At 37.5% G+C, this 21,080-nt stretch overlaps 2 protein-coding genes across 3 annotated transcripts; one reads left to right on the top strand and one right to left on the bottom strand.

Annotated features, from left to right (window-relative positions):
* The first annotated feature begins 951 nt into the window (after nt 1–951).
* Nucleotides 952–10,235, top strand: LOC307174661 (calpain-1 catalytic subunit). Of its 2 annotated transcripts, XM_079898707.1 has the most exons (22): nt 952–1,079; nt 1,455–1,717; nt 1,858–1,927; nt 2,120–2,238; nt 3,548–3,681; nt 3,775–3,943; nt 5,064–5,147; nt 5,235–5,320; nt 5,409–5,483; nt 5,824–5,984; nt 6,067–6,227; nt 6,632–6,643; nt 6,804–7,015; nt 7,771–7,810; nt 7,904–7,969; nt 8,047–8,104; nt 8,265–8,329; nt 8,440–8,508; nt 9,499–9,577; nt 9,660–9,776; nt 9,894–9,952; nt 10,070–10,235. In XM_079898707.1, the coding sequence occupies exons 2-22, from the start codon at nt 1,466–1,468 to the stop codon at nt 10,094–10,096; spliced, it is 2,115 nt and encodes a 704-aa protein (XP_079754833.1). In that variant the 5' UTR covers nt 952–1,079; nt 1,455–1,465; the 3' UTR covers nt 10,097–10,235. The 2 variants fall into 2 exon arrangements, with proteins under 2 accessions (XP_079754833.1, XP_079754834.1); XM_079898708.1 differs by lacking the exon at nt 6,632–6,643.
* Nucleotides 10,236–11,974: 1,739 nt separating this feature from the next.
* Nucleotides 11,975–20,747, bottom strand: bbs1 (Bardet-Biedl syndrome 1). The gene is made up of 17 exons (XM_079898709.1): nt 20,576–20,747; nt 20,180–20,256; nt 20,041–20,075; nt 19,139–19,411; nt 18,733–18,779; nt 18,561–18,599; nt 18,125–18,197; nt 17,899–18,030; nt 17,642–17,748; nt 16,597–16,717; nt 16,352–16,510; nt 16,174–16,243; nt 15,919–16,077; nt 14,521–14,654; nt 14,301–14,435; nt 14,100–14,186; nt 11,975–13,097 (listed from the first exon to the last, which is right to left on the bottom strand). The coding sequence occupies exons 1-17, from the start codon at nt 20,605–20,607 to the stop codon at nt 13,011–13,013; spliced, it is 1,767 nt and encodes a 588-aa protein (XP_079754835.1). The 5' UTR covers nt 20,608–20,747; the 3' UTR covers nt 11,975–13,010.
* Nucleotides 20,748–21,080: the final 333 nt, after the last annotated feature.

The raw sequence follows: 21,080 nt of genomic DNA, 5'->3' as shown, positions 1-21,080 counted from the left end.
TATAACTTTTTGGTCATAATTCCACTAAACGTGTTTGGAGGAAGAAGAATGATGAGTACCATCCCAAGAACACCATCCCTACTGTGAAGCATGGGGGTGGTAGCATCATGCTTTGGGGGTGTTTTTCTGCACATGGGAGAGGGCGACTGCACTGTATTAAGGAGAGGATGACCGGGGCCATGTATTGCGAGATTTTGGGGAACAACCTCCTTCCCTCAGTTAGAGCATTGAAGATGGGTCGAGGCTGGGTCTTCCAACATGACAATGACACGAAGCACACAGCCAGGATAACCAGTGAGTGGCTCTGTAAGAAGCATATCAAGGTTCTGGCGTGGCCTAGCCAGTCTCTAAACCTAAACCCAATAGAGAATCTTTGGAGGGAGCTCAAACTCTGTGTTTCTCAGCGACAGCCCAGAAACCTGACTGATCTAGAGAAGATCTGTGTGGAGGAGTGGGCCAAAATCCCTCCTGCAGTGTGTGCAAACCTGGTGAAAAACTACAGGAAACGTTTGACCTCTGTAATTGCAAACAAAGGCTACTGTACCAAATATTAACATTGATTTTCTCAGGTGTTCAAATACTTATTTGCAGCTGTATCATACAAATAAATAGTTAAAAAATCATACATTGGGATTTCTGGATTTTTTTTTAAGATTATGTCTCTCACAGTGGACATGCACCTACGATGACAATTTCAGACCCCTCCATGATTTCTAAGTGGGAGAACTTGCAAAATAGCAGGGTGTTCAAATACTTATTTTCCTCACTGTATATATTTAAATCTGTTATTTCAGACGATTTTCCTGTGTGTGTCATGTATCGGTCCCTGACTAAAATATGAATGTAATAATGACCTGCAAATGTCTCCAGCACCCTTGCGCCCTCTAGAGGAATATAACTGCTTGTCTCAAAGTAAATAGTAACATTCGGAACCACGCGCGTGCGCGCGCTCCGCACTGCAGTCTTTACAGCAGCCTTTACATGCTGGGACAAGCCTAACATGGTATAGGCTAAGTTAAATTAAACAGAACCTCATTGCAAGGACAGTCATAACAGGATTTGGAGAGTGCCGTTTTAAGGTAAGGTACAATAATTTTATACTTGGTAGAAGCCTAATATGTCTCTTGTCGTTGTCAAATGTTTTCACTCTCTTCATAAGTGGTTGTTAATATCAAGCTGTTTATGTGTTATATTTAACCACCAACCATATAAACATAATCAGTGGAAGGATTTCTTCCCCTGATTTTTATTTCCAGTTCAGTTTTTACATTACATCTGCTTCTAAATAATTACATTTTGGGGGTAGATATGATAATAAATAAATAATAATAATGTGGCTGCTATGATTGATCAAAGTGATGAACTTTGGATTTAGACTTTGTTGTAAAATAAGGAATAGTGAATTTGATGTGATGTAGCAGTGATCCATATGTTTTTTTGAGTGTCTCTGACAGTTCTTTCCTGGATGGAGCAAATTTGTGCCACGGGAATCGCTGCTCGTTTGAGGAGTGAATGGGATCGAAATGAGGGATTTGGTCAGAACCATATGGCCCTGAAGTTTTTGGGCCAAGATTTTGAATACTTGCGTGACCGCTGCCTTCAGAGTGGATGTCTATTTGAGGATGAAACATTTCCAGCCCAGCAGTCTTCTTTAGGATTCAAAGAGCTGGGCCCCAGCACTGCCAAAACCAAAGGTGTTCGCTGGATGAGGCCGACGGTGAGAATATTAGAATAGTAAAAAGTAAAAAAAATAACACTGTTTGATAAACCAACCAACTATTTATCTATCAATAAGCAGAGACGTTCCAGTCATTTGTATGCCCTGTCTGACCCATAGGTCTTCTCTATGTACCCCAGGATTTCTGCACTGATCCACACTTTATCGTAGACGGGGCCACTCGCACAGACATCTGCCAAGGAGCTCTAGGTAAAACAAGCATCTACTAAAACAGAATAAAATCAATGAAGAACTCAAAAACATGGCATGGATGCTTTCCTGCTAATTAACTCACAAGAAAGTGCATGTTTTTGCCAGTGAACGTTGCTGAAGCAGCAATGAAGCATGTTTCCCATCTGTTTCACTACACTTTTTAATTTCTTTTCAATATATTGATTGTAGGAGATTGTTGGCTGCTGGCAGCCATTGCGTGCCTCACCCTGAATGAACCCTTGCTGCATCGGGTGGTGCCTCATGGCCAGAGCTTCCATCAACAATATGCTGGAATCTTTCACTTTCAGGTACTGAGCAGTGTACATTCAGATTTTAAGGTTTTTTTTCCAGTAATATTCAGTATATATATATATATATAATTACAATATATATGATCGTATGACCAGCCAAATTGCTCTTTTAATTACGATTACAATTACCTATAAAAGAGAGACATCATTTAGAGGTAATCTATACACTTAGTCACACAAGAAAATGAATATTTTACAATTATTTAAGTAAATACATTCAGAACCCGTTAGTTAATCTTCTGACACATTTCCCGAGCCCTGGTTTTTGTGAAAAATCCCAAACATTTCCTTCCTTCCAATGCAGCGTGTAAACTGATCTGTTCCCCTTCCATTTGATTCTCCATAGCTCAGCAGATCTACTTTAAGCCACAGTCTCTAAACCTCAGCCCACCCTATCTGCTGCAGTGACTATATATACAAGCCTCACCCAGAAAATGAAATGGCCACATCTCTCACTCCTCTCTGCCAAATTCCCCTTCTGTTGTCCAGCCAGGAGCCATTTAGGCTCAGTCACTCAGTGAATGCGTGTAATGTTCAGAGCGTTAGTGCTGCAGACAGACTTGGAGTACAGCCAGCAGCACCTACTGAACTGATATTTACATAGAGAGAAAAATGAACAAAAATGTTATTTATCTTCTTTTTTTTTAAACAAATGTTTAATAATATACACTACCAGTCTCTTCTGCTCACCAAGGCTGCATTTATTTGATAAAAAATACAGTAAAACACTAATACTGTGAAATATTATTACAATTTTATAATTATTTTAATATGTAATTTATTTTGTGATGGCAAAGCTGAATTTTCAGCATCATTACTCCAGTCCTCAGTGTCACATGATCCTTCGGAAATCATTCTAATTTGCTGATTTGGTGCTCAAGAAACATTTATTATTATCAATGTTGAAAACAGTTGTGCTGCCTAAAACCGTCATATATTTTTTTTACTTTGATAACTTGTGAATGCCAAAAATATAATACACCCATCCCCCATTGTTTGCACTGGTTAATGCTGCATTCATGCCATGTCAGTATTATCATAATTATGTGTTCCTCACTAGTAAAAAAACATTCACGTCTTCGTCAAACTCGTAATTACAAGTTGAAAAGTTGGAAAATCACTAATTGTCATCAATGATGCATTTAGGCATTGTGAACATTTCCACAGAAACAAATCTAGAGTAAGAGGATGTCAAAGCTTCAGAGTAGACTCTTTGATTCCTTTTTGTCATTCTTTCAATTATAATAATTGTGACATGATATGAGCGCAGCATTAAACCCAATGTGTTTCCTACTGGGTTTTCTAGTTTTGGCAGTTCGGGGACTGGGTGGACGTGGTGATTGACGACCGGCTGCCTGTCAGAGATGGGAAGCTACTTTTCGTCCACTCAGCCGAGGGAGCAGAGTTCTGGAGCGCCCTGGTGGAGAAGGCTTATGCAAAGTAAGAAGGCCTCAGTCACACGCTTTCACAGGTAGACTTCAGACCAGGATCTTGTTTGGTTGTGTAACGCGTTTGTTGTTATGAATGTGACAGGTTGAACGGCTGCTACGAGGCTCTTTCCGGAGGCAGCACGTCTGAGGGGTTTGAGGACTTCACCGGTGGAGTGACGGAGATGTATGAGCTGAAAAAAGCTCCACCGAACCTCTTCAGCATCATCAGAAGAGCTGTGGAGAGAGGCTCCCTGATGGGCTGCTCGATAGACGTTAGTGCTCAGGAACAACATAACCAATAACCAATCAGTCTGTAATATCTGGAGAAGTCTGTGTCTTGAACATCTAGGTGAATTCAGGGTGATTGGGAAACTTTGTTCTCAATTCAACAACCTGAATTCAAATACATAAAAGACATAAAATATTAGTCCATTTCGAGCTTTTTAGAGCCCTTCAAATAAATATAATTCAGTCGTATAGTATAATATGATATAATCACAGGATAACATAATACTTATGAATGACTGTCAATGGAGAGAAATGCTTTAGATTAAAGGGATAGTTCACTTTGAAATAAAATTTTGGTATGTTTTAGCTTACCTGAAGGGCATCCAAGATGTAGGTGTCTTTTTTTCCGCAGTAGTTTCAATTTTGATATTTTTAGGTCAAACCGTTCTTGTCTGACAGTCATATCATGCAGGTCTATGGTCACAGTCTCAAAGAGCATGCACAGAGTCCAAATTAAAACAATTCCCCATCGTCCAAATTAAACAATTCCCCATCGTCCAAATTAAACAATTCCCCATCGTAAGTACACACTGATGGCCTAAGACACGAAACGAGCGGTTTGTGTGAAAAAACTAACAGTATTTATATCGTTTTTACCTCTTGTACACAACCACGTCCAAGTGATCTGAGGGCGCGGGCGCTTCCTGCTGTGTGTCGTGTGCGCAGACTGGTGCATAGATATATATACACTAGAGGTCGCCTTGGCTACGGCAGTTCATTGGAACGAATGTCTTTAATGCGAAATCTAGTGTATATATATCTATGCACCAGTCTGCGCACACGACACACAGCAGGATGCGCTCGCGCCCTCAGATCACTTGGACGTGGTTGTGTTGTAAGAGGTAAAAACGATATAAATACTGTTCGTTTTCTCACACAAACCGCTCGTTTCGTGTCTTAGGCCATCAATGTGTACTTACGATGGGGAATTGTTTAATTTGGACGATGGGGAATTGTTTTAATTTGGACTCTGTGCATGCTCTTTGAGACTTCAATGTAATTTCAGCATCTACCAGCAGAGGCCATGCTAACCTAACTTTAGATTCTCATATTTAGATTGTTATTATTCAAAAGTACTCAACTTTATTTTATTTTCACTTTCAGATTACAAGTTTCTTTGACATGGAGGCTATCACCTTTAAAAAGCTTGTGAAAGGTCACGCCTACTCCATTACTGGAGTGGAGGAGGTGAGTGTTGGATTTTGATTGACAAGAAACTCAACCAATCACAGACAACTCATCATTGGCAGATGTAAATCTGTTGGCCTTGGCCAGGTGGAGTACAGAAGAAACCTCACAAAGCTGTTGCGCATCAGAAACCCTTGGGGAGAAGTGGAGTGGATGGGGCCATGGAGTGATGAGTAAGACGAAAGATGAAAATTATTCCTAAAATATTAATGAATAATGTCAGAAAGCTTTGCTGAATACTGTCACCATCTGTCAATTCAGGTCAAAGGAATGGCGTGAAATCGACCCATCTGTAAGGTCCCGTCTGCACAACTGCCAAGAGGATGGAGAATTCTGGTTCATGTTTCTTGCAGTATTTTTTTAATCAATGGAATCTGTTCCTCTCTTGCATATTACTTTTTAAATAGTTACACATGTGGTATATTACCCCTAATATGACACACAAATATGAAATATGGGATTCACCCAATTCACCCAAAAAAGAAAATTCTACTTCCCTTGTGTCCAAAAGATTGAATATAAGAATGTTTTTGACCATATAATGAAAGTCAATGGGGACCAAAACAACATTGGACCCCACTGACTTTCATTGTTTGGATGACATTTTTTCTCCAATATCTTCTAAACTATCAATTTACGCTTTAAATATAAGTATTGTTCACTCCCCCACACACAGGATGTCGTTCAGTGACTTCATGCGAGAGTTCAGCAGACTAGAGATCTGTAACTTGACAGCGGATGCGCTACAGAGCAGCGAGGTGAAGAAGTGGAACACGTCCCTGTATCCTGGTGAATGGAGAAGAGGAAGCACTGCTGGCGGCTGCAGGAATTATCCAGGCATGTTCTCTATGAAAGGATTGCTTGTGAGCTGACATGAGTGACAGTGCTCTCACATTAAAGTCTATTTCTCTCTACACAGCAACATTTTGGATCAATCCCCAGTTTAAAATAGTCTTGAAGGAACCAGATATTCAAAATCAAGATGAATGCACTTTTCTAGTGGCCCTGATGCAGAAGAATCGCAGAAAGTTACGTCGGGAGGGCAAAGACATGGAGACGATTGGATTTGCCATTTATGAGGTAGAAAACTCATTTGATATGGGCATAAGTAACTAAATAGATTTGAGTAATTGCTAAAGAATCAATCAGCTTTAAGATGCGTTTTATGTATCAGGAAGAAACTCTTGTTTCGTTAAATATATTTCCATGTTATAGAGGAGACTGGGGCAAGTTGTCACATGGGCTTTACCTCACTAACTATTAGGCTTTAAGGTATGTTTTATAGAGAAAGTCAACTTTTAAAAAATAAACCCACCCTGAGAAATATTCACTGGCATAAAATGTGTGACAACTAGCCCCTCTGTTCTCTATATTACATTACTGGACGTAACAATTATTATAGGTTGCTAAAATAGTGATTCCAATTATAAAGAAAAACTGAAAGATGCATACTTATTATTAAACTTTATTTCTGAATCTTACAGGTCCCAAAAGAGGTACGAGATCAGCATTGTTTAACATAGGTAAACCTTTTGTTATCAGTGCCTAAACTGCAGATTGATTCTTAGTTTGGATAGCGTAACGCTGAGAGATCCTGCACATGGTCCGACAGCTGATGATATGTGTGTAGTGATATGAATCTCCTCCACTTGTCAGTATCTGGGCAGGGTGGGTGTGCATCTGAAGCGTGATTTTTTCCTCACCCACACGTCCAGTGCTCGTTCCGAGCTGTACATCAACCTTCGAGAGGTGAGCTCGCGCTTCTGCCTGCCAGCAGGGGAATATATCATCGTCCCCTCCACCTTTGAGCCCCAGAAAGAAGGAGACTTTGTGCTGAGGGTCTTTTCAGAAAAGGCTGCTGACTCCCAGTGAGTGACCAAGAAATAATATACAGTATATTCAGATTCAGAATGGTGAATTTGTTTAATGTAATATTTTTAATGGAGCAGTGATACATTTTTTAAATGGAATACAATTTAATACAATTAAATAAACATCAATGGTGCCTTCACACACATGCAAGTCACCCGTGCTGTTTGCACTGATGCACCCCATACCATGACAGATGCTGATGAAAGTATGAACTGTCCCTTACTTCTTTGGGACTGAGAACTCCGTTTCCCCAAAAACAAGCTGAAATGTGTGGACTAATCTGATCACAGCACAAATTTCCACTGTTTTTGGACCATCTGAGATGAACTCGGGCCCAGAGAACTTTGTGCATCTCTGCATTGAATTGATGTATAGCCTTGACCTTGCGTAATAGAGATTCGAGAGGCATTTCTTGATGCAGACTTACTATTAACTTAAGTGACAACAGATTTTCAAAGTGCTCAGTAACATGTAACACAGTAACATGATGGTCTCTCATGCAATTCCATCTGAGGGCTTGAAGGTCACACACATTTAACAGAAATTTCCTGCCTTGCATTTAACAGAAGTTTCCCTGAATCTTTTCACAATATTATTGCATGTTTGGATGGTTAAAGACCTAAATACTTTGCAATCTTGCATTGAGAAATGTGTTTTTCTGTCATGAAATTTGGCACAAAGTGGCGAGCCATAACCCATCTTTCTTGTGGATGGTTCTGAGAGAAAATAAAATGTAGTTCTTTCACTATAGGGAGCTAGATGATGAAATTTCAGCAGATGTACCGGAGGAGGTGAGTTTCCCTGTCAAATGTTTTTAACAATACTGCACATAAGATGAATACTGGGAAGTTTCGCTGCTAATGAATGTGTTGTTTCTATGGCAGCCTGCACTCCAGGAGAGTGACATTGACGCAGGCTTTAAGGCACTTTTCGCAAAGCTGGCAGGGCCGGTAAGACAGCAGGAAGTGGTGTTAATGGGTTGCTGTTATGCCCAATAGCTTCATTGACTACTCACTTTGTTCTACAGGAAATGGAGATCAATGTGTCCAAACTCGAGATGATTCTGAACCGGGTGGTTGGCAAACGTGAGTGTGCTAATGGACACGTAACGCATATTTCAGTTTTGCTAATTGACAACATGTCACATATGCTGTGAATAAAGCTAAGGTCATATTTAACCTTGTATATTCCCTGAAAGGAGGCAACTGATATATAAAATGACCTTATTTCTGGTTCTTCTTACAGATAAAGATATAAAAACTGACGGATTTGGCAAAGAGGTCTGTCGAGCCATGATAAATCTTATGGATGTATCCTTTTAAGACTCCACATTAATGAATATTAGCATTTGCGGACCACTTTGAAGGCATGTGAATAGTATGCATTAAAGTCTTGGAACAAACCTTGACCTGCTATAAAGACAACTGGTGTTGGAAAGCTTGGACTGACAGACTTCCATGTGCTCTGGGAGAAAATCAAACGATATCTTGTCAGTGGCTACATTTCATGCTTACTTTATGGTGTAACCAACCCAGTCAACATGCGGGCGGGCTTTAGCATATCATTAGCTCCTGCAAAGCAGTGGTCTCAGTCTCTGTTGATAAGAAAAATCAAAACGATGTATATTACGATGTTATAAGGAACTATAGGCCTATATAGTATGAAAAATCGAAATTATGTATATTACGATGTTATGATGAACTATAGGCCTAAGCATTCAAAGCGTTTCTAAGGAAGCTGATTTTTAGAAGGCAGCTGTCTGACTCTGAGATGGTGAACGGGAATATGGTTTGTGTAACATTAGTAACACATTATTAGGTGTTTATAGAGGCTAATCATATTAATTACCGTTATGTGTACGACGTTGCAGAGAGCGATACGTAAAACGCATTACAATTCTGATACATCGACTTGACGAGCCTGTGTGAGTAGAGGCAGGGCTCATTTGCATATTCATGGATCCACGTATAATAAATGAAGCAAATGGGTGTAGAGTTACATCCAAGCCATTTTAAAGCATGAATAAAAAGAATGTTCACAGGAAAAACTTTTAAATATGCCATTTTGGTGATCAAAAAGGACAGAAATATTTTCTAACAAAAGTTTTTACTATTTCAAATTAATGCTGTTCTTTTGAACGGTTTTCAATATTGATAATAAGAATAGAAAAAATCTTGAGCAGCAAATTGGTATATGATTAGTATGATTTCTGAAGGATCATGTGGCATTGAAGACTGGAGTAATGATGCTGAAAAATCAGCTTTGATATCACAGAAATAAATTGCATTTTAAAACTACATTAAAATAGAAAACAGATATTTTAATATTTCACAATATTAATGTTTTTACTGTATTTTTGATCAAATAAATGCAGAATTGTTGAACATGAGACTGTTTTCAAAAATATATATATATATTACTTTTGAATGGTAGAGTAGATCTTGACAGTATTTTTTTTTTTTCTTCAATAAATCATTAGGCCGTGTTTAGGAAGTTTGACTTGGACAAGTCTGGCACAATGAGCTCTTATGAAATGCGTCTGGCATTAGAATCAGCAGGTATCTGCCACATACAGCACATCTATAATTACTGTGGTAAATTATGTTTATGACGACTTTTTGGATTTTATGCTTCAATAAGGCTTCAAGTTAACCAACAACCTGTTCCAGCTGATAATCCTGCGCTATGCAAAGGCAGACCTCGACGTGGACTTCGACAACTTTGTGGCCTGTCTGATCCGCCTGGAGACTATGTTCAGTAAGTGTGCCAAGTAGAAAACTCCATTTTTTATGATAATTTTCACAGTGCAATTACTGTAACCCATCAAAATTCAGTAGGACTAGATGTGTTGAGAGTTCACATTTATTCCAACAGAAACTTTTAAAACAATGGACACTGATGAAGATGGTTTGGTATCCTTCAGCTTCTCTCAGGTTGGTCTAAACTGGTCATTAGTAATGAGAACTTCAAAAAGCAAATGTCTCTCTGTGGCTAAACACTATATGTTTGCAACTTTCTCTCCCTCTTGTTTTTTCCCTGTCTTCTTATAGTGGATCACCCTCACTATGTTTGCTTAGATGGATGTTCCTTGTCCTCTCTGCTTCCTCAATCCCAAATCTTCTTTACTACATGCCTCATGTAACCTCAGTTGTGTTTATGAAGCGGGTGCCTGACCAGCAGTATAGCACTCATACTATCAGCAGTATATGGCAAAATGCACGATTTAGGAAAGGAAAGCAAACATTGAGATGCAACAGCTAATAGAATATACTCAGAAAGAGCAGTGAACCTGTTTTTTTTGTTTACACTACTGTTCAAAGGTTTGAGGCCAACAAGGATGAATTAAATGGATCAAAAGTGACAGTTAAGAAATGTATGTTCCATAATGTTAAGAGTTTCTATTTCAGATAAATGCTGTTCTTTTGAACTATGACTCATCAAAGAATCCTGAAAAAAAAAAGTTTCCACAAAAATATTAGGCAGCACAAATGTTTTCAACATTATAATAATAAATGTTTTTGAGCAGCAAATTAGCATATTTAAATGATTTCTGAAGGATCATGTGACACTGAACACTGGAGTAATGATGCTGAAAATTCAGCTTTGCCATCACAGGAATTGATTGATTGATTTTACAATATTGATTGATTGATTTTACAATATTACTGTTTTTATTGTATTTTTTAATCAAATAATTGAAGCCTTGGTGAGCAGAAGAGACTTCTTTCAAAAACAACTTTCCAACTCCAAACTTTTGAATGGTAGTGTACAATAAAGTTTACAAGCATGCAAGAAATATATGGGGCAAAACTTAGAAGTATCTGAGCCAAAGAGAACGTTTATACTTATGCCAATGGCTAGTCTGAGCAAAAAGTTTAGTCTATAACTGTGAAATAGAGTGCAACAGTTGGGTTTCAAGAAGTAAAAACTCCATTCGTTTTCTCCATAGGGAAATTGATTTTTAATGATAACTTATAAACCTTTAAACAGCCTTAAGGCCTGTTCACACCAAGAACGATATAGATATAAAGATAACTATATTAGCTTCCACACCAGCGGATGATATCTTTGTTTATTAGAAGCACGTGCTTGTCTGTCACTTTAAATGCTCAAGCTCGTTACAGCAGGATGGATTCTGATTGGCTGTCAACATTTTTATAGATCATCAGCTGGATAAAATCGTTGTGAAAGTGATTCCAATGCTGTGGTGTGAACTCTGCTGTTCTTTAATCTTGAGAAAGATTTTTATAACTATATCTTTATCGTTATCTTTATAATTATCATCCTTGGTGTGAACAGGCCGTTAGCTTGCATTATACTTAGTTTTAAAATAATCTTGTTTAACAGCAGAATTTGTGGTGAAAAACTACATTACCCATGATGCAGTATAGAAAATTCTACCAGAGTCGAAACGCCAAAAGATCAAATTAGTTCTGCCCAATCCCATGAAGCACTGCCAATTATGTAACCGAGTCGGTCTCCCTGCGCTCTCAAAATGCTTAAATATTTGTATATGGTCATATTTTGCAATACACTTAAAACATTGCTTATATATATATAATCAGCATTTTTAAATGAGCAGTTTCACATTTCTCCATCGTTTTTAATTGATTATGCTGTTCGCAATTTTTCATGGGATTGTAGGTCTTCCCATCACTAAAGCTGGTAAATGCACAGTCTTGTACGTTTTTTGGGTTTTTTTTTTGTCCGATTTTCAAATACTTTTTTGCTTCAAATCAAAGTTTGTAATGTTATGATTCACCTTCTGGTTGTCTTGATTCATGGCTTATAACGCTTTAACGAAAACGAAAGGAAAACATACTTCTGAAAAAGTGGATGGCACTGTTGCACTGTATAGAGGGAGAGAATGAATTGACCTTTCGCTAAGCCCCACTCCATTTGGTTACTGATGCTCACTCATACCTTTTTTTTTTTTTTTTTTTTCTCTTAAAAGATTTGAAAAGGGGGAAAAATATTGTCTGTATCCTCTTTTGGTACCGTGTCACTATTTATATTACCTGTAAACCCGGTTAAAATCTTTAAAACACATTGGAATTCCATAGACATACAGAATAGATGAGCAAAAGCTTGTCTGATAATATAGTGAGCAACAAGTACAAGAACATGCAGTCAGTAACGGGACTTAGCGAAGGGTCAGTCGTCAACAGCTCTGGCTGCCCTTTACATGAGATTCTCCTGTGACCTTTCACCCTTGTGCCTCTTCATGTGTATGCTTTAAAAGTAGTATGCAATAGTTGTGTCCCAGATGAAACACTGTGCACTTATACTCTATGTACTCAACCATGTAGTGTATGAATTTCATTTGGTTATTTTGTCATTCAACGTAGAATTCTGATGCCCCTCTGATACGACAGTTGAGTGCATGAAGTGTCAAACATTCCACACTTCATTTTTCCATTAATTAAGTGCATCATCCGGGTATTTAAAGTGCTTTTCACACTATTTATACTACAAAACGTCATAGAATGGTGCATAAGTATGTGAATTGGGACGCACCTAATCTTTTACTTACTGCTCTGCCTTGAACGGTTTTGCAAGATTACCCTCATAAACCATCACACTGATTATGTTATGAATTATATTACAACAAAAGTAAATAAAGCCTCATAATTGAGTTTGTGTGTGATCATTACATCAGGAATAATAAATATGAATTTACATACAAATATACATGACTACCACAAATAAACATCAGAACAACTCTTACATCCAAACTATGGAGTACTTGGCATCACAGCTGTCAATCAGAGGCTCCAGTCACTATCCATTAAAAGGTATTGCCTGTGAGGACACGCCTCCCTCAATCCTGATCTAAACTACAGGAAGCACCGGCTCTACGGCCAGCACAAGCTTCTCTTTACTCCTGTGACGTGTCAGGCCGCTCCATGGAGAAGCCTCGCTGCTAACTGCTGCTGCTAGGAGCACAGCGAGAGTTGAAGACGCCTGTGAAGCTCGGCTAGACGACACGACTCAGTTCAGTGCAAGTCCTTCACTCACAGGCATGTTGATGTGGGCGGTGAGGAGAGGAGCACTCTTTCCTTCTCTCAACACAAACACCTGAAATCAGAAACGTAACAACAAACATCGGCTTGATTTCATGCATACAGTAATCAACATTTATGTTGTACATCATGAGACTGTACAGGGGCATCATGCTTTTTGAGGTGGCAACAGTGATAGAATGATAATAGAATATTCAGTTTCAAGCAAATGTAGACATGAATAGATTTCTTATGCCACAGCATTTTAGATAAACACTGTTTTACCTATATTTTATACACACACTGCCAATCAGAAGTTTGGGATAGATAAGATTTTTTGAATGTTTTTGAAAGTAGTCTCTATTAAAACCAAGGTTGCATTTATTTGATCAAAAATAATAAATAATAAAAAAATATATTTATATATACAGTATGTATATATATATATATATATATATATATATATATATATATATATATATATATATATATATATATATATATATATATATATATATATATATATATATATATGAATAGAAATGGGTATTTTATATTGTAATAATATATATATATATATATATATATATATATATTTTTTTTTTTTTTTTTTCAATATAAAATAACCATTTCTATTTAAATATATTAAAGTCTACATGAAATCAAAATTGACCCTATTTACTTTGTTAGCTCATATTACTAGTCTTGTGTAAAACCCTTTAAATAGTAATTAAATGTAATTTGTTCCTGTTCAGTCTTCAGTGAAAAAAACATTCCTTCAGAAATCATTCTAATATGCTGATTTGGTGCTAAAGAATCATTTCGTATTATTATCAATGTTATTTTTGTGGGAACATTTGACTATAAATATTTTTTAACATTATGAAAGTCTTTACTGTCTCTTCATCATATGCATGTGAGCATCGCCTAGTTATTATTCTGTAAATAAAATGGTTAATTCAGTTTTGTATAAAACTTTGGGGCTAATATTGGTATATTGTGCAATTTGCATATTTTTCTAGCCATTCAGAATATAAATGTTCTAACTGCAGATGTTCTAACTGGGTGCGAGTCTTACTTTGATGATGTCAGAGATGCCTTTGTCACTCAAGCACTCCACAAAAGTGTCAATGGGGTAATTCAGTCCTGGAACCAGTAGGGGAATCTACAGACACACAACAATTCAACTGTTTTCAGTAAAACATTTCCTCAACATTAATAACTACACATAAAAAGTCAGGTAAGAATAGTGATCATGAAACTGCTCAGCTGAGGTCACCTTGAAGAAGGCTGTCCTCATGCTGTACAAACTTTCATCATACAGAAAACTGATGGCCAGGTTCATGACCGGACGAGACGCTGCAGTGTTCTGGATGTTCAGAGTGAGCTTGAAGGATGGGCCCAGCCCTTGAACCTTGCAGGAACAGAAAGCAGAAGTGGAGATCGCTATCGGTCATCCGGTTTCATCTTGTTCATGCACTCAGTATTGCACAACTCACCACTGCGTTCATCTTGAGTGGCTCGGTCAGGCTCGCAGACATGGGCGCGAGGCTGGACTCCAGGGCTTTGACATAAGCGCGTGCTGCAGCTAGACGCAGCCTGCTTAGGTCCATCTGAAAAGCTCGGTGCATGGCTGCATAGAAAAAGCAACAAGAGGCTAATAAGGAAGAACAGAAAACTACACCATCACCTTTGGTTATTAAAATGACTAAATTATCTCAGTTGTTCTAGTACTGTGTGAATGCTGCTTCACAGATGGTCCAATTGTAGCGTAGCGATGCACCGAAATTTCAGCAAACGGAAACAATCGGCTGAAACACGCAAAAAAAGGAACTTTTGGTTTCAGACGAAATGGTTTCGGAGAACCACTGACCTAAACATAGACGTTTAATAACCACTTCTTCAGTGGCGTGTTTTGACTGTGTCAGCATCTACTTTGTTCGCACAACATGGATCAAATACAAAAGATAATAGAAATAGATCAAATAGAAAAGATCGGATGTTTTGGGCAGACACTTTTCACCATGGCCAAAAATTATGCTACAATATATAAATATTGATAATGATATAACATTGATAATAATAAGAAATGTTTCTTGAGCAGCAAATCAGCATATTAGAATGATTTCTGGAGGATAATGTGACACTGAAGACTGGAGTAATGATGCTGAAAATTCAGTTTAGCCATCACAGGAATATTACATATTAAAATATATTACAATAAAAAAGTGATTTTAAATTGTAATAATATTTCATAATATTAGTGTTTTTACTTTATTTTTGATCTAACAAATGCAGACTTGGTGAGCATTCTTTCAAAAACATTTAAACATCTTAATTATTCCTAAGTTGTAAGACGCAATATGCAATATGTTCAATTTGTTCAAATTGGTTTAATTTATCACTTGAGAACACAATACCCTGAACAGCAAACAAAGTTCAGTTACTCAGTGAAACTTAATTATCAAAACTAGACTTCCGGTTTTGGTTTTCAGCTAAGGGAAAACTTTAGCATGGTCAGCATTTTTGATCAGTTTCACAAAATATTCAAGGCCACAAGAATTTTTTTTTTTTTGTATGAATAGCTGAACATGCAATATATCAAAAGAACAGAGCCTCTGCTTTAAGAAAAAAAAAAAAAAAACATTTTATGCTAGCTACATGCAATATTTTTTTATCAACACTTGACTGTGGGTAAAAAAAAAAGAAACTTTCTGAACAAAAAGTTGAGAAAATGTAAAAAGATTACGCCCGGATTGGATTCAGAATGTGTAATAGTGCCCCTACCGTATAACAGTGAAAACATGGATTGCCAGAAATGTCCATCAATGGTGGGGAAAGAGTTCATTTCTATTTAGGTGGTTCTGTAAAAAAATTAATTTCAGTTCATCACTAACCAACTGCATTTTCACGCTCTCTCAAAGTCTGGTCCACATAGAGCTTGGTCTTCTTGGGCACGTTCAGGCGGATGCTCTGGGCTATTGGGGGTCCAGGGGCCGAGTCTCTGTCATCAAACACAGCCGTCCTCTTGAGGATCTTCACAATCAAACCTCCTCCTGGATCACAGACAGTTAAAAACATTTGAAATGCTTTGTATCCAATCTTACAGTTGACTTAAACTGCTTTATCTACCATGTAACATAAGTTACTACCTTTGGTGGTCATTATCAGAGTGCCGTCTTCCCGTCCATAGCGCCCGAAACAAATGCTTGTCACTACGTCCTGTAAGACAGAAATTAAAGTCTCTGATAATTATAACAAGAACAGGGACCCTTCAACTTCACTCTTCAATATGATGCCATTGAGTTTTGAATTCATGACAGTACTTACTGGTGTTTTGATGGTGCTGATCAGATTTTTGTCTCTGTACATGTGTACTTCACAGTTGGCCAGACCCACCAGTACAGCCTGGAATCCTCGTGTGGGGAGGTCCATCAGTGCCATGGTGGTAACAGGGGCTGGCAAATAAGCCGTCCACAGCTTTTTCCCCTACAGGAGAATTCATTAGAAAGTTATCATTATCAGTTTTAGAGGCATTTTTGTTATTGTGACAGACATGGATACATGTATCATACCTTTTGAGTGTAACCATGCAGCGTCTCATCGGTACATCCTACAACTACATTCTTTCCCATCCTCACCAGTCCTACTGGGTGAGAGGACAGCTCAATGCAGTACTTGGGCTTTGGGGAATCCCTTTAAGGCAAAAAAAACAAAAACAAATGGCAGTGAGTGTTGCTCAACTATTTATTGGCCTTTTTTAACATTATCACAGGTTTAAGCGAGTTTGCTTCCGACATGGAATAAAAAACGTAAAGGTAAGTGACAAGTGTGATCTATTTTCTCGCAATTCCGAGTTTGTATCTCACAATTCTGAGAAAAAAAGAATGAATTATGAGATATGAACTCACAGTTCTGAGCTGACTTTTAAACTCAGAATATTGAGAAAATAAGTCACTCAGAATTGCGAGATATAAACTCGGAATTCTGAGAAATAAATTCAGAATCGCGAGATGTAAGCTCACAACTGCAGGGAAAAAGTCAGAATAGCAAAGTTTAAAGTCAGAATTGCATGAAAAGTCGAAATGACCTTTTTTGTTTTTCCATGGTGGAAACAACCTTTCATACAAGTTACACTAAATGGATGGTCACACTACACTTTTCGTTTCACTGACTTCCATTCATACGTATGCGAATGCTGGAAACTGGAAACACAAGCTCATGCGAAGAAGTTTCGCATTTCAATGAGTTCCAAAGTTCAGGTTTGGAGAACTCTGACCTGTGAATAATGATCTTGGGAGACACTGCTTCAAAAAGCCTCAAAGCCCTTATACATCTTTTTTTCTCTAATCACTGCTTTAGAGCACGTATCTAACTGACCAAGTAGATGGGGGGGGGGGGGGGGGGGGGGCTTTTTAAAAATACATATGAACATATGAAACTTTAATGAAAACACATTTACAATGTATTTACATGTATTTAACCAGCAGACATCCTCATCATGTCCAGTTTTGAGTGCTTTGAGATTTATTTATTAATTGATTGCAAGTTTTGAAAATCCTCAGTTCTTCCATCTTGGACTGCAAAAATGTTTAAATAAGTTTCAATTCACTCAGTTACCTGCGTAGTATATAGATGTTGCCGTTGCGACAGGCCACAGTGATACGGAATTCCACATCAAACTGACCCGTCACGTCCATTAGGGTGGCTGTACTAGGCAGTGACATCTGAAAACACACAGAGAAACTCATAGTAAAGAGTTCATTCTTTTTAGGAAATCGGTTTATTTAGAACTACATGTAAAGTCATTTTAAACTAGTCACTGATATTAAAAACCAGAAACTACAAACATATGAAGCAGATATGAATGTGCTGACCTTATAGAGAATGGTAAAGGCTTCTGGATCTAATATGTAAACATCACCGTTCTCTGTGCCAATCACTAGGCAGCTAACTGCATCCTCATCTGCCATGTTCTTCTTCAACGTCCCTATACAGGTGATGACCGTCTGAGACAAACAAAGAGACAAAAGCCATGTTAGTGCAATTGTTTTTGGCCATCTATGTGTGAGTGGCTGTGTATATGTATTCCGATATTGGCACCTGTCTACGTATAGGCTGCTCTTTGTAAAGATGAACAAAACTCTCCATTTCCTGTGGCTCAAGCATGAGGAACCTGAATAAATCACACGAGAAAGGTAATTAATTAATAGATTAAAAAAATGTTTATGCTTTTTCTGCATGTTGGTTGTACCATATCACTTTGCCAAAGGTTTATATTTTATATTAAATAAATAATTGTTTTTGTATAAAGATTTATTTTGAGGCAACCAATTCCAAGTTTTGAAACTTGCTTTTTTTTTTTTATTAATTTTTACAAAACAATTTTTTATATTATAACCTTATTAAGGTTATTATTATAGCATATTAAAATTAATTATAGTATATATTGTTTATACTATAATATAATTAATATACTACATTAATAATCTTAATAAGTTTATAATATGACCAGTTATAATATTGGAACAGTTTTTACCGTAGCGATCTGACAGAGAGTGGAATTTCAGCTTTGTCCCTGTTCAAGAGAAAACAATACAATTATCTACAGTACTCTAACTGTGAAATACACATGTATTGTATCAGGCTGTACTCTAAAAGCCATTACAACTGCAGTGCAGTCTAAACACTAAATATACACAGTAACTCACCTTAATCCTTCTAACATCTCTTTAAGGGTCATTGGATCAATCATGTCCTAAGAGTCAAAACACATCCAGTAATCATTACAGTAAACATATGGCAGCCTCACACACGACATGATGTAGTGTCCTGGCCAAATTCCCTCCAATGGCCCTTATCAATCAAGGCCTCCTAATAATCCCCATCCACTAAATTGGCTTTATCACTCTCTCTCCTCTCCACATATAGCTGGTGTGTATTGAGCGCACTAGTGCTGTTGTACTGTGGCTTCTGTGGTGCACACTGGTGGTGGTTGAGGAGAGACCCCATCATATGATTGTAAAGCGCTTTGGGTGTTCAGTAGTAAAGCACTGTATAAATGCCTCATTCATTCACTCAATGCATAGAGCTGAATGTGTGATATGAATAGCTCACCTCCCTGGCCTGACTCCAGACGTCCTGCTCCAGAGGGTTCACCTCTAGACTAGGCAGCGTGAACTTGAAGTAGGGCCTCAGGTTCTTGTAGACGTATATGAAGGGACCAGAGGCCACGGCGATGGCCGGTGTTCGTGGCTCATGCAGGTCCATGAGGAAGGAGACCAGTCCAGTGGGCAAGTCCAGCAGGGTGCTCTCACTCAACAGACCAGTGCCACGGTACACCTTTAGCTTCATGTGACACACTCCCGTGCCAAGATCACCCACCACCAGCTGGAACACAGACAGCTCAAATCACTCTTTATTGCCAGTCTACATCTCAATGATGGATTATTGCCATTGCATAAAAGGGTAACCTCTTGGATTACTTCTATGGATGTAATTTTTTTTTAAATAATATACTTATTTAGAATTAAATTAAAATAGTATTACAGTTTAAATTTATATTAAATACAATGCGCTTTTTTTCCCCATATTTCACATATTAAGTACATATTTATAAGTCATTTTATAATTATGTCTATTGCCTTCTGCCGGAACTCGACTCACATACGGCTGTTACTGGAAGCCAGTGATTATAGTTTATAAAGTTATAAATATGGATATTTTTCTTACAAAAACCCATCGCTTCGCTTCAGGAGAGCTTTATTAAAACCCTGAAGCCGTATGGATTACTTTTATGATGGATCCATGCGCTTCCAAATCAAAGGTACCATTAAAGCTTGGAAGAGCCAGGATATTTTTTTTTTAAATAACTCCGATTGTGTTTGTCTGAAAGAAGAAAGTCATATACACCTAGGATGGCTTGAGGGTCAGTAAATTATGGGAAATTTGAATTTTTTGGTTTACTATAAGCGCACATCTTTCTCACAAGGGACATAATGCCATCAACACACACTCACCTTATTCTCACCATCTCCATGCAAATCTGAAAGAGCTGTGAGAAATAACAGGAAGAATGAGCTGGTGAGATTGGTAGTTGCAGGCTAATCTGCAGATATGCAAGTTATTGTGAGAGTTCATGTGACTCAAGGGACTTACCAATGCAAGAGGAAAAGGTGTATAGATTGGCGACTGGGTCATAGTGGGCATCAAGCCATTTGGAGCTGGCCACTGAACTACAAGAGCACAGGGGAAACTTACTACTTCCAACAGGCTAGCGTCTTATTATAAAACCATCGGTAATGTTACATCTGAATTTATTTATATCCACAGGATTTGAAAACACTCCAGCTCTGTTGTATTATTGTGCCGCCATATTTGAGCAAATCAGAGAAGCTACGCTCTACTCCTTTTATAAAATGATTGACCATCATTTATTATATTTTAAAGAAAATCCTAAGATATTCGAATTTGCTATATCAACATGCTAATGCCAATCGCATTTTAAAGCGCTATTTTCTGGAGAAAGCTTCATAAATACGCATAACTACTCACGTGTCTTTCAGCTCCTGGGAAACAGAGGACATGACGGTTTTGCTATTTTCAAATGCTTTTTATTAACCTAGGCAGTGAAAATCACACTGCTTCGATTGTCTGCTGTAATCCTCAGATCGGCTTTCCTCGTTCCTATAGCAACCACTCCAGCGGAAGAGCTTAAAGTCGGTACATTAAAATGCTTCCTCCAGGAAAGGTTCGTTGTAATAATTAGTTCCGAATAAAAAAAAAAACCACAACATTATATTATATTATATATTATATTATATTATATTATATTATATTATATTATATTATATTATATTATATTATATTATATTATTAGCACGTTTACATTATAAACATATATACATATTTAAAAACATCTAAATGTTTATAAACTTTTTTTGTGATTTGTTTTTTAATATTATGTATATCTTATCTATAAATTATTATATTGCATCCAAAACAATGAAGTCATGTCAAATAAAGTTTCAAGCTAAAAACGGAAAAGTCTTTCCTTCCT

The sequence above is a fragment of the Squalius cephalus genome (assembly GCF_949319135.1).
Source record: "Squalius cephalus genome assembly, chromosome: 17".
Classification (NCBI taxonomy): domain Eukaryota; kingdom Metazoa; phylum Chordata; class Actinopteri; order Cypriniformes; family Leuciscidae; genus Squalius; species Squalius cephalus.
Note: the sequence above shows the minus strand (reverse complement) of the source record. Positions and strands in the feature narration are given on the sequence as shown.

Excerpts from the sequence above, each read along its gene's own strand:
- LOC307174661 (XM_079898707.1), top strand. The coding sequence starts at position 1,466 with ATGGAGCAAATTTGTGCCACGGGAATCGCTGCTCGTTTGAGGAGTGAA. Across the intron at positions 2,239-3,547 it reads CTGGAATCTTTCACTTTCAG|TTTTGGCAGTTCGGGGACTG; the intron begins GTACTGAGCAGT and ends TGGGTTTTCTAG. Across the intron at positions 5,148-5,234 it reads CCATTACTGGAGTGGAGGAG|GTGGAGTACAGAAGAAACCT; the intron begins GTGAGTGTTGGA and ends GGCCTTGGCCAG.
- bbs1 (XM_079898709.1), bottom strand. The coding sequence starts at position 20,607 with ATGTCCTCTGTTTCCCAGGAGCTGAAAGACAC. Across the intron at positions 18,780-19,138 it reads TCTGGAGTCAGGCCAGGGAG|GACATGATTGATCCAATGAC; the intron begins GTGAGCTATTCA and ends TTTGACTCTTAG. Across the intron at positions 14,187-14,300 it reads TGAGGACAGCCTTCTTCAAG|ATTCCCCTACTGGTTCCAGG; the intron begins GTGACCTCAGCT and ends GTGTGTCTGTAG.